Genomic DNA, 13655 nt, shown 5'->3' with positions numbered 1-13655 from the left:
GATATGTAACTCTCCGAGCTACGTAACCCCCAAGGTAACATTGAGAAGTTAGTATTGGACGTGTCCTCTAAGGGTCAGCGTGCAATGGCTGTGTAAGCTTGTATTAAGCCTGTTATGTGCCTCTGCAGGTGCTGTGACAAAAGGCTTTGGAAGCAAATTGATCTGAACCGCTGCAAGTCCATCACCCCTCTGATGTTGAGTGGTATCATCCGTAGACAGCCAGTAGCGTTAGACCTCAGCTGGACCAACATCTCCAAGAAGCAGCTCAGCTGGCTCATCAACAGACTGCCTGGTAAAAGAACATCCTGCCAGTTAGTGTTGTGTGGCAAGAGCAGAACACACTACTTTAACAGGATGTGTAAAGCAGTGGATAAAGGTCAGGCCAATAGGGAGGTTCAGATGGATCACTGGGAAAAAGTGTGCGCTAGATGTTTGTGTGGATGCAAAGCTGATCTGTGGCCTCAATGTCCCTTTCTCCCACTGATCTAGTTTTTTGTCTGCCTTGTTCAGTTTAATAAAAACAGAAATTAGGGTATAATGTAGCTTGCTAGCGACACGATGATATGGTGAAATTGCAAAGCTAAAGTATTATTTTGGTTCATGTGTTAATGGCTATTGCCACTACCATTATCTTTTTATAGATTTTGGGTCTTGAATGGATCAGTGGAAATTACATTTTAAGTGGTTCCTGAGTGCTTTGGATGTTTTTCTTTGGTACATGATCAATTTCTTTGCTGGATTATGCACCGCCTGTAATTACATTAGCATCGTTGTTGTGATCTGTGTTTGTTCTGCCCATAGGGTAGCTGAAACTTTCGGGGCAAGAAAAATAGAAAACGAGACACATTTTTGTGATGGCACGATTCTAAGATTAATGCGCAGAATATTGAATTAAGCAGAATTTGGGGTCATTGCAATAAATAAGTTAAACATACAGGAAAAAAAACCCCAAGTGAATCAATAACTATCATTAAATATAGTCTAACATGCTTCATTCCCTTTCTTTTTGCTGCAGGTCTACGGGTCCTGCTGTTGTCAGGATGCTCCTGGGTGGCAGTCTCTGCTCTTTGCACTTCCAGCTGTCCTCTGCTACGCACGTTGGATGTTCAGTGGGTTGAGGGACTAAAAGATGCACAGATAAGGGACCTGCTATCCCCCCCAACAGATAACAGGCCAGGTACCAATCTGTCAATTTGCAGCTATATAAATATGACCTGCATATTAAGAGAATTAATGTGTGGGGCATCTGGGTAGCATAGCAGTGTATTCCATTGCATACCAAAACGGGGATCGGCGGTTTGAATCCCTGTGCACCCCCGGCTTGGTTGGGCGTCCCTACAGACATAATTGGCCATGTCTGTGGGTGGGAAGCCGGATGTGGGTATGTGTCCTGGTCGCTGCACGAGTGCCTCTTCTGGTCGGTCAGGGTGCCTGTTTGTGGGGGGGGGGGGGACTGGGTGCAATAGCGTGATCTTCCTGTGCACTGTGTACCCCTGGTGAAACTCCTCACTGTCAGGTGAAAAGAACCGGCTGGTGACTCCACATGTATCGGAGGAGGCATGTGGTAGTCTGCAGCCCTCCCCGGATCGGCTGAGGTGGTGGAGCAGTGACCGGGACGGCTCGGAAGAGTGGGGTAATTGGTCAAGTACAACTGGGGAGAAAAAGGGGGGAACCCCCCCCCCCCAAAAGAAAAGAATTAAAGTGAAGATTATGTATGCTTGAGTGCACAGAGTTTTTATTGATAGTCTGAGTCATTCCTAACAGTAAAGTTTTGTCAGTTGTTGTAGCTGTCGCCAGTGTTTCTTGACTTCTTTCTTGACATTAAGTGATATATATGAAAATAAACACAAAAAATGAGAAAAAAAACAGTTTGATTCTTAATGGCTAGTTGCATTTAATGGAGGTTGTCACTCTATTAGAATAAACTCCATTTGCTATGCAGTTAAATGTAACATTCTCTGCCCTCTGAATCTCTCTCTGTGCCTCTCTTTTTTTAATAGGTCAGTTAGACAACAGGAGTAAGTTGCGTAACGTTGTAGACCTACGCCTGGCAGGGCTAGACATCACCGACATATCACTGCACCTCATTATCCGCTACATGCCCTTGCTGTCCAAGCTGGACCTCAGCTACTGCAACCATGTCACTGACCAGTCTGTCAACATATTAACTGCTGCAGGCACCACTACAAGAGATTCTCTTACTGACATCAACTTGTCAGGTAGGAGGCTAACTTTGATAAGTGTCACTGTAGGCTGCATGGTAATAGAAATGACAAGCCATGTTTTTGCATGCAAATATCTCACATCTGACTTGGGTCGCTGAATCTTTATTAATTGTCCTCTCTGCTCACAGAGGCCAATATGTCCCCTATGGCATGGTTATACTGGCTTGCATCGAGAGCATGGTCTTTTAATTCAAAAGCACAATTTCTTATGCTTATGTACAGATTTCCAGTGCTCTCATTCAAAAACCTCTTCTTGCACTCAGATCCAGCCTCCTTTTGCACGGATTTGCTTTGCTCTCATTCAAACCTGTATGTGTGCACTCAAACCTGCTTGTTCTCACACAGAGCTCTCCTGTGCTTGTGCTCAGATTTCATTTGCACCCTTGCTTGGATTTCTCTCCTCACTCTCGGATTTACGGTTCAACAACACGGCCAGAAGTGGGCCGAGTTATATAAGGGGCCTTGGTTCCCGGAAGGAAAAAAAAATCCCATTCATTTTCTCATAGACTGGCCGTTAGAGCATTTCTAACAGTTGAATGGTCATGAAACTCTCATGGCTGAATCATCAGTATAAACAATTAGTAACTGCATTGAAAAACTTCTGGTACCCTGAAGAAAAGTCAAAGGTACCATACAAGACTGTGTACATAAGTTAACTCAACTACGAGCCCAGTGTGCATTGCGTTTAATAAACATCCAGTCATGGAGCTTAAAACTCTGTTACGCGCACTGACGAAGCTCTGTAGCTACCTAAACATTTAGGATAAAGGGATAAAGCAATTCAGCAGTAATATGAAATGATTCACCAACAAGAACTATGGAGTATTGTTTTTTCCCCCCTCATTACTGCCACTGATCTGAAATGCATCGATGTCCACTCTACCACTTTCCTTCAAGTCAAGTCAAGTCAGTTTTATTTCAAATTATTCATATTATTCAAATTATTCTTCCTTCAAATTATTCTGAGAAGGAGCAGTGGATTCTTCACAGTGTAATGTGAACGTATTTGTCTTTAAAACTCTTAATGCTATGCTGCCTCAGAGTTAACACTATTCCTGTTATAATAGCCACAGGTCCAAGTTTTACATAAGCTGCAGATGATGTGATAGGCTCTGAGGCACAGTGATACACCTTAAGTGTTAGCCAGCCCCACCTGCAGCTAGTTGTCCACTGTCTCTCATCTGCATAGATGTCGAGTTGAGAGTTATCCTCCCTCTGTGCCCGGGATAGAAATCCATCACTTGCTGAGTTAGCTAATGATACCTTTTGCTAGCAATTAGCTTATCCTCTAGGAAGCAAGGTTCTGATGCCAGGAAGCTCATTGCATAACACTGCAAGTCTTAAACAGTCTACCCAAGCACGGCCAGCCTTCTTACAAGTCCAGAATAAAGATGATAATGGACTTTAAAAAAAATTCCATACGAGAAAGAGGAGAAATCTAAGACCCTTGTATAACAAGTTTTAAATGTTAACAATTGGGGCATTAAAGGAGCATTCCCCTGATTGAACAGTATACAGATAATTTACATACATAATACATTAAGAATGATAATAAAAGAAAAAAAAACTAATCTAAAATGGAGAAAAAAGCAGCAAGTTAAGGAGGGACTGGAGGCCAAGCAGGCCAAGAAACAGCTAGTCAAGAGCAGCCACCTGTGTGGATACAAACTGAAATAGAAAGCCAAACTTAAGTCTTTCAGGAAGATCAAACCAAGCAGCAAGAGCAAACCCAACAGCTGCTGCAACTGCTGTCACCAACATTATACCGCATCCTGGAAAGCTGGGAAAAGCATTTGAGAATTAAAGCCAAGGCTAGAAAGTTTGGATAGTCGTCTCAGAAATGTGAACACATCAGCAGCTTCGCCCAGTACATCCATGCCATTTTGAATGTATGACAAATAGTGCTTATTCTTCCGATATGTCATCTGTGGCAGCTGAGGGAACACTACTAGACTTCACCCTTGCACTGAATTTTATTCATTGACGTACACAGTCAGATCTGCTCCACACTAGATTTCACCCTTGCACTGGATTGTATTCATTGATGTACACTCAGCTCTGCTCCAACTGCATTTTCCAGAACATTCTGCTACAGAGCCAGTTGAACCACGTAATGTGGAACACTCCAGAAATGAGCAAGCTAAATCTTGGAATACAGAACAACCTTTCATCAAACCAGTTGTCCATCGGTGTCACAACACTGCAAGGGGTGGTCTCCCCCAGCCTAGCATGGCCACTTCTCCTTCTAGCGTCAACTCCCACATCTATGGCTTCCACAGTGATCCAAATTACGCTCAAGAGAACAGCAGCCTATGTCAAGGGGTTCTCAGCAGCTCCTGGGCTCCTCAGTACTTTTCTTCTTCTTGCTTAACAGCCAAACTCCTGCCCATGTTTGATGGGAAAGAAGGCTGGGCCACCTTTTTCATTCCTTTTGAGAGAATCACCCAGCATCTGAGTTGGACCAATGCAGGGAGGGTGAACAAGTTAAATGAGTGGGTAAGAGGGCCAGAAATCTGCTTCATCTGTGCTCTCCTGGGACATGTCAGGGAGGATTATGCTGTTCTCATTTAACAGCAAAAATGTTATGGGCAAATTGATCTGCCAAGCACCCACTCTGAGGTTGGAAATTTCGTAGCCATCGGGAGAGCCCAACATTTATTTTCACCAACAAAATATCTACCTGGAAGCAGTGGTGAATGACCCCAGCATCTCCTAATTTCTTCCCCACACCGCCAGTACCTGAGAAAGAATCCTCAGACACCTCCTCTGGCCAGCTGATGGCAGATGATGCTCCGCCATTGCAAAATGTACGTTGTCTGCAGCCAGTGTACATTTTAGACCTACCTGAGCATCTTCAGAAGTTTTCATATCAAAATGTGAAGGGCTAAATTAACAGCAACTTGCTTTGGAGGTATCAATCGATCCTTCCCAATTTTCCCTTGGGGATGGATAAAGTATTCGGATTCGGATTCTGATTCTGATCTTTGCAACCAGTCATTAAGACTTAGTGTTGTCCACCATTGCATATATATGAGAGACATACACCCTGTCAGACATCGACCATGCTGCACTCTACTTGGATTCAAAGCTGAAGAGGAAAAGCAGCTCAAAACCATTTTGGATGCTGGTGTTATTGTACCTTTGAGCTCAGCATGGGCATTTACTGTTGTACTCATACAGAAAAAGATGGCAGTGTCCGATGGTTTATTTACTACTGTTCAATGAACTGACCTTAAAAGACACTTAACCACTAATAGTGTCTCAACACTTTTAGCAGGGTCACAGTCTTTTCAACTCTTGATCATTAAAGTGGATACTGGCAAATTGAAGCAAATGAGCAAGACCATCGCAAGACGGCCATCATCACTAAATATGGGCTGTAGAAGTACAACAGAATGGCCTTCAGCTTACGCAGCTCACCAAGCACCTGTCAGCAGGCAGCAGAGGTTGTGCTAAATGAAATTGTAATTGTAATGAAATTGTAATTGTGCTGAGAGAACTACAGTGGCAGATTCTCCTTATATACTTGGATGACATAATGGTCCTGGGCAAGGATATTGAGGACAGCCTAAATAATCTTGCTATGATCTTGGAGTACACGATTCAGTCTCGGCTGAAGCTAAAACCATCCAAGTACCATCTACTGAAAGATGAGGTGTATTTCCTAGGTCGTGTGTTAAGTGGCCAGGGCATACGTTCAAATCCTGAACTCATCAACAGCATCAGGAACTGGAGCCCACCCACAAAACTGGAAGAGCTGCAAGCGTTCTTTGAAACCATTGCCATTGTTTTGTTCCAGTTGCTCTCCCAGATCTGCAGCCCATTACATAAGCTCCAGAAGAAGGATGCAGAGTTCTGGTGGGGTGAGCCCCAGGAACAAGCCTTTGCTGAACTCAAAGACAGGCTGACCTCATCACCCACTGTCTTATGCTACATCTGATGGTCGGTTTATCCTGAATACAGATGCCTCTAAGTACAACAAACAGGCTATTCTGTCTCAGATTCAGGAAGGAGAAGAGGAAGTCATAGCGTATGGCAGTTCACAACTCCAGAGCACACAACAGCACTACTCGGTAACAAGAGGAGAGCTTCTTGCTGTGGTGAAATTTATGAGACAGTGCGGACATTACTGTACAGACCAAAACAGTTTGACCTGGCTGTTCAGCTTCAAGCATCTAGAAAGTTAGTTGGGAAGGTGGCTAGAAGAGCTGAGTCAGAAGAGCTGGGTCAGTATGATTTTCAGATTGAGCACAGGACAGACCCATAGCAGGGCAACGCTGATAAGCACTTTCACAGCAAGCACCCACTTCTCTGTGTATCTGTTATGAGGCTGGCAGGCATTTCTTTTTTTTCACAATGTTTATAGCAAGGTTGATTTTTGTCAGTTCAGTAAGATATACAGGTTATGATGTTAAAACCCTTGTGCTGATAGTTTGTACGCACAAAGCCCAGTTCAATATCAAACACATTGTCACTGTTGTCACTATGCTTAAGGGGGGGGGAGGGGCATCAGGCTGTTCTGTCATAAATTTCCATAAAGCCATTTCCGATAGCTACCAAACTGCAACAAGCTAGTAATTGTATTCCATTTTATTAAACGATGATTAAGGTGGGCGTCTGGGTGGTGTGGCAGTCTATTCCGTTGTCCACCAACACGGGGATCGGCGGTTCGAATCCCCGTCTTACCTCTGGCTTGGTCGGGCGTCCCTACAGGCACAATTGGCCATTTCTGCAGGTGGGAAGCCAGATGTGGGTATGTGTCCTGGTCGCTGCACTAGCGCCTCCTCTGGTCGGTCGTGGCGCCTGTTTGGGGGGGGGACTGGGGGGAATAGTGTGATCCTCCCACGTGTTACTTTCCCCTGGCGAAACTCCTCACTGTCGGGTGAAAAGAAGCGGCTGGCGACTCCACATGTATCGGAGGAGGCATGTGGTAGTCTGCAGCCCTCCCTGGATTGGCAGATGGGGCAGAGCAGAGATTCGAATGGCTCGAAAGAGTGGGGTAATTGGTCGGATACAATTGGGGAGAAAAGGGGGGGGCATGAGTAAGATATGATTATTACTAAGTTAGACATCTACAGTTCATAAATTGAGGACCTAAAGGCATACTATAAATAAAGTTAGACAATAAATATTAACCAATAATGTGTGAATTACGTTTTCTGTGGCAAAATCTATGATTTCTGTGCACAACACATTTCCTGTAGAAAACATACTAATTGTTTTTAACATTCTATAAATTAAGAGACATAATGAAGTATGCGTTCTTAGTCTGTAAAAACAGGGAAGTTTACCATTGACTGTGAACATGACCAAGCTGAGAGCTTTGTGCACTCCCTAGGTGCATGTTTGTCATCATTCTCTTGCTGCTGTGACGTGAATTGGACATCCACTGTGCAAGACCGAATGAGCCAGCTTGGCAATACTGTGACATCCATTCAGATAGATTTTTGGCTTCAAATTGCCGCTGAGCAGATCCATTAAGAATGAATTACGGCCATATTGGGGCCTGTCTCTAGTTATACTCTAAGGGTGAAATGAATGGGGGGGAACTTTTCTGGGAACCAGTGGCTCTGCCCACTTATCTGCTCAAGAGAAACTCAGGAGTCTCGCGAATGATTAAGTGACGCTATAGGGTTATTTCATGGCTATCGGTTATCCATCCATCTATTCCATCCATTATCCAAACCACTTATCCTGCTCTCAGGGTCGCGAGGATGCTGGAGCCTATCCCAGCAGTCATTGGGTTATCTCCGTGTTGGTAGGCAACAGAATAGACCAATATGCTACCTGGATGCCCCTTAGGATTGCTATCGGTTATAAAAATTTCAATTCTGTTTCTTTGAAGTCATGTTTTTGTGGTCTGTTTAGTATGTAAAAAACTACAGTATCCATGAGCCTTGGCAGCCATTACTACGGAAAATCAAGTGCTCCTTCATATAATAAGTCCAAGGAAAGTGGTATGCATTTCAGACCGCTGGTAGTAGTCAGGAATCAAGCAAAGTTCTTGATGTTAAATTGATTCAAATTAATGCTGAATTATTTTATCTTAGGAATTTAGGTGGCTACAAAGTATCTCCAGTGCGGGAAACAGGATTGTAAGCTCTGTTATTGGATGTTTCTGAAAAGTAATGCAAACTGACTCATAGCTGACTAGTCAGTTACGTACACAGTCTTGTGACTTTTTTTTCCAACGCAGTTGCTGATAGTTTATTCAAGCAGGAGAGTTTCACAAGCATTCAATTGTTAGAAATGCTGAAATGGGCATTCTCTTGACATTGCCTATGGGAAAATGAATGAGATTTTTTTTTCTCCAGAAACCAAAACTCCATGCTAAAACTCTGCCCATATCTTGCCGTTATGTTGTGGTTGTTGCACAGCCCAAGAGCGAGGACAGCGAGCAGAGTGATCCAGGCGAGAGCGCAAATCAAATCCGAGTAGAAGCACAGGAAAGCTCTGTGTGAGCACGAGGAGGTTTGAACGCATGGGTAAAGGGTTTGAATGAAAGCAGAGGGAATCCATGTGAAAGTTGGCTGGATCTGAGTGCAAGGACAGGGTTTAGAGTGGGAGCATAAGAAATTGTGCCCTTGATATCAAAGATCCTGCTCTTGATATTGGGCATTAGAATCACGCCAGTTTCAGTAGGATCTGCTGCAGACCTCCACTGTGGGGCACTTCCTTTGGAGGCTCTGCACCTTTACTGTCAGGACAGGAAACGCCATAACTGTTGCTAATATTGATGACATTTTTCATGATTTTGTCAATATAATATTATTTATTTATGAAACATAGGCTATCGAATCATAAAATATACAGCGAACAACATTCTGTGTGTTTATTAACGCATGTGATTTCAATTTTATGAAGAATACAACTTGAAATAAAACTTACCCATATATTATGAGCCATGGGTGCGTGGCATGTTCATTAACAAATAACGGCAACTTTATTTAAAGTGCTACAAATGCACAGAAGGTCTATGTTTTACTTTGATGTGTTACATCAGGGGTGGCTAACCATGTGCCACGGAGAGCCATGTGTATGCAGGTTTTCATTCCAGCCGGACTCCACACCAGGTGATTTCACTGATTAGCAACCCTTCAACCAAAGGAAGAATGTATCAGTGAAATCACCTGGTGTGGAGTCGGGTTGGAATGAAAACCTGCATAAACATGGCTCTCCATGGCACATGGTTAGCCACCGCTGTGTTAAAAAATTCTTCATGTGTTCTCTTTTTTGGGCATATGCATTCATGATAAGTCATACATACATATATGGTGATTCATGCATTAATCAATACATGATCAGTACGTTACATACAGGTGGCACGGTGGCCCAGTGGTTAGCTCACACCAAGAAGGTCCTGGGTTCGAACCCCAGGCCATCCCAGGTCCTTTCTGTGTGGAGTTTGCATGTTCTCCCTGTGTCTGTGTGTTTTCTCCGGGTGCTCCGGTTTCCCCCACCATCAAAAAGACATGCATGTTAGGGTTAATACTCCTGTCTGTGCCCCTGAGCAAGGCAATGGAAAGAAGAACTGGAGTTGGTCCCCGGGCGCTGCAGCTGCTCACTGCTCCTATAAAAGTGGATGGGTTAAATGCAGAAGACAAACTTCATTGTAACCAACTGACAAAAATATAACGACAAAAATAAAGTATCTTTCTTCTGTCTTTCTTAATATAGTTAATTCACACCTAACTGTACGGTGGTAGGCTACTACTACTACTACTACTACTACTTCTTTCGGCTACTCCCATTAGTGAGTGCCACAGCGGATCATCTGTTTGCGGCTCATCCGTTTCCATCTCTTCCTGTCCTCTACATCTTCCTCTGTCATGCCAGCCACCAGCATGTCCTCCCTCACCATATCCATGAACCTCCTCTTTGGCCTTCCTCTTTTCCTCTCCCCTCTTCCCTGGCAGCTCCATATTCAGCATCCTAGTGACCATGTTTCTTTTAATAACTTGTGTAGCCTATGTTAATGTTTAATATTCTTTTGCCATTAGCATATTGGGCGTAAGGATCCTCACACAAAATCTTTAGGTTTTGTCTCACATGCTGGGATGTAGCCTATTGTGAGGATTCATAATAGCACTATTAATTAACATAAGGTTAACCTGACACTCAGTGTGCTTTAATAAACATTAAGAATTAACAATGTTAATCACCGTATTTCTGATGAGTCAGTAGCCTATATTTTCCATTAATTAATAATGTGACATTGACAAATCATGAAACATGTAGTCAGTATTAGCATGGAGACAGACTGTTCTCAAAGCAAAGAATGCAGAAGAAGACATGTTGGGGATTATCTTCTGGTTACAGTAACACAGATATTTCCATGTGGTGGAAGAGGTATGTTGCTAATTTGCATTATCCAAAACACTGCCAAATTGAGAATGAAAAATGTAACATAAGCTAATTTATATGAAGAATCGTGTGAAACTTTGTGAGCTAACGCTAGCTAACATTGTGGGAACGTCCAGTTTTCTAACTAATATGATTTTGATTTAGCCAAACAGGTAGCTATTTTAATACCACAACTAGCGCAGAGCTATATATTGTCTAACCTACATTGTATATAATGTCAAACATCCTAAATCTGGCAGTGTTTTGGATAATGCAAATTAACAGCATGCCTTTTCCACTACATCGACATATATAACGACTGTAACCTGAAGATAATCCTGAACATTTCTTCTGTGTTCTCTGCTTTCAGAGCAGCCGGGTACATGTCCTGACAGTGGAGGTGCCCTGAGAGTGGAGCCTCCAATGGAAGTGCCCCACAGTGGAGGTCTGCAGGCAGACTACTCTCAATAGTTTCCCACATACTTAATTATGCAGATAAGAGCATAATTGTCTCTTGAATTGCTTCATCAGAGCTATGAAATTAAGTAGAAAGAGATGTTTCTATTGATTACAGAGTGGAGTGCTACAACACAGACAATAGATAATCAGACCCGGTGACTTTCATCTTCCACAGAATTTAGTTCTATTACAAACTGAAGCTCTGAATGACAGGAGCAATATGGAATGAAAAGTATGGCAGACAGACTGGCATCCTGATGGCAACACAAGTTTCCATTTTCAAGTCACTGCCACTCATTTCATCTAAAGCACATCTTATTACATGTTTTGCTCACCATGTGAAATCCAAGCCCAATATCCCAGAAAACTGTAAAGGATCAATTCATCTATGTGTGTGATAGCTTATCTGTTTGCACAGGGGGTGTCTTATGCATCACTTCTTCTGTTTCTCCTAACCTTATTTTTCCCTGTAGTCTGCAACAGGGTCACAGACCAGTCGCTGACCTACTTCAAACGCTGTGGAAGCATTTGTCATATTGACTTGCGCTACTGTAAGCAGGTGACCAAGGAGGGATGTGAACAGTTCATTGCAGAAATGTCTGTGAGTGTGCAGTTCGGACTAATAGAGGACAAATTGCTTCAAAAGCTCAGTTAATTGTAAGAAAATTCATCAAGGACAGCATACCTAATACCAGTGATGATGGTGTTTTCCACACGGAGGCAGCAGTGGCCTGTGTTTTAGTGGAGAAAGCTGTTGAATTTCACAAGCCCCTGTGGGTTACTCCACATGCATAGGAAAGTGTCTGTACTCGATGACGAACTTTGATTATAAGGGAACTTGTGCCGCTAACCCAAAATGTCTTTTAAAAACAGAATTACTAACAGGCAAGTAAGGTGCCAGTCTCACTGGAATATTGCAAGCATGCTTTTCTTGTCCTTTTCCTGAATTTATTGCACCCTTTTGTAAGTTATTTATTTCTTCAGAAGAACTGTGTATGTATCATGTTCATGTTTTGTTGTGCATAGACTTATTTTTTGTTCCAGTGTAAATAGAATGCATTATAGAGTAATATTTTTGTATCAGAGTGTTTCATACATTTATGTGCAATATTGAATGCACTGGTGAATCATTAGTGTAATGTATGATTTCAACTTGAATTGATAATCAGTCTGCATCACTGTCTGGTTTATTTATTTTTTTGAGGGCTTAAGTAGTGATGATTTTTTTCACTAAAATGCTCGGATGGTAGCCTGTGTCCCTGTTTATTTTTCATATTTTAGTCTATTTTTGTGGCAATGGCATTTTTTATGGGACAAGTGTTTTAGTTTTTGGTTTTCATAAGACTACATACTATATTACTATGTATAGTTAGATTTAACATGTATAGTAAAAACCTATTTGCACTGATACTTAAACATGAATATGTGTACATATATACACCGATTAGTCAAAACATTGAAGCCAAATTCCTAATGTAGGTCCCCCTCTTGCCAACAAAACAGCACTGCACCGTGGAGCCCTGAACTCCACAAGACCTCTTAGGCTGTCCTCTGGTATCTGGCACCAAGACGTTTGCAGCAGATCCTTTAAGTCCTGTAAGTTGCGAGGTGGGGTCTCCATGGATCGGACTTGTTTTTCCAGCACATCCCACAGATGCTCGATCAGATTGAGATCTGGAGAATTTGGAGGCCAGGGCAACACCTTGAACTCTTTGTCATGTTCTTCAAACCATCCCTGAATGTTCCCAATTCCTAATGTTTTGGTGCCAAATACCATAGGCCAACTTCAGGGGTCTTGTGGAGTCCATGCCTCAGCAGGTCGGCGCCGTTTTAGTGGCACACGGAGGACAAACAGCATAGTATGCAGGTGGTCGTAATGTTTTGTCTCATCAGTTTATCTGTATGCAGATATACATATGTATATGTACATTTGTATATTGCAGAATTTATATGATCATGCTATATTCTATTTTTATTGTTCTGAGTCTATATGTTAATAGGAAACAGCTGCATACTAGGAGACACTTATTTTGTCACATTACATCACATTACTTCTCTGCATTTCTGGTGCTCAATAAAATAAGGAATACTAATGCTCCCTCCACTGGCCTCATCTGTCATTGACCCTCTTGCCAGGAGTTTTCCCCCATATTCCTCCTCCTCTTCCTCCTCCTTCTTCTTCTTCTTCTTCTTCTTCTTCTTCTTCCTCTTCCTCCTTCTCTTCTTAGGCACCATGCCTCTCATCCACACGATGTATCTATTTGTAGAAACAACAACAACGGAGCAAATTTGCGTCCTATTTGTTGTACTCCCCTTGGTTTTAATTCTGCTTTGACACCAAACAATTTTGGCCTCTTGAATGTGAGCTCTCTGGGTAATAAGTCCTTTATCATAAATGATTTTATTGTTTTTAATAATCTGGATTTTTTTTAAATTTCTGAGACATGGCTTTCTTCAGGGGACACTCTTCCCCTGATTGATTTCTGAGACATGGCTTTCCCCAGGGGACACTGTTCCCCTGATTGAGGCTAGCTCCCCTGATTTTGCATCTTTTCATATTCCCAGGCCCTCTGGAAGAGGGGGTGGCCTAGCTGTTTTTTAAAGATTAGGTTTTAAGTGCCGCCCTGT

At 42.6% G+C, this 13655-nt stretch overlaps 1 protein-coding gene across 1 annotated transcript in view; it reads left to right on the top strand.

Annotated features, from left to right (window-relative positions):
• LOC130121601 (lysine-specific demethylase 2B) overlaps nucleotides 1-13123 on the top strand; it is a 68393-nt gene extending 55270 nt beyond the window's left edge. Inside the window, exons 18-21 of the mRNA XM_056290444.1 lie at nucleotides 129-292; nucleotides 1016-1177; nucleotides 2001-2219; nucleotides 11501-13123. Of these exons, the coding sequence (XP_056146419.1) occupies nucleotides 129-292; nucleotides 1016-1177; nucleotides 2001-2219; nucleotides 11501-11682 (727 nt within the window). The 3' untranslated portion in view covers nucleotides 11683-13123. The remainder of the gene's footprint in view (nucleotides 1-128; nucleotides 293-1015; nucleotides 1178-2000; nucleotides 2220-11500) is intronic.
• Nucleotides 13124-13655: the final 532 nt, after the last annotated feature.

The sequence above is a fragment of the Lampris incognitus genome, chromosome 12, assembly GCF_029633865.1.
Source record: "Lampris incognitus isolate fLamInc1 chromosome 12, fLamInc1.hap2, whole genome shotgun sequence".
NCBI classification, from domain to species: Eukaryota; Metazoa; Chordata; class Actinopteri; order Lampriformes; family Lampridae; genus Lampris; species Lampris incognitus.
This window is presented reverse-complemented; position numbering and strand designations above follow the sequence as displayed.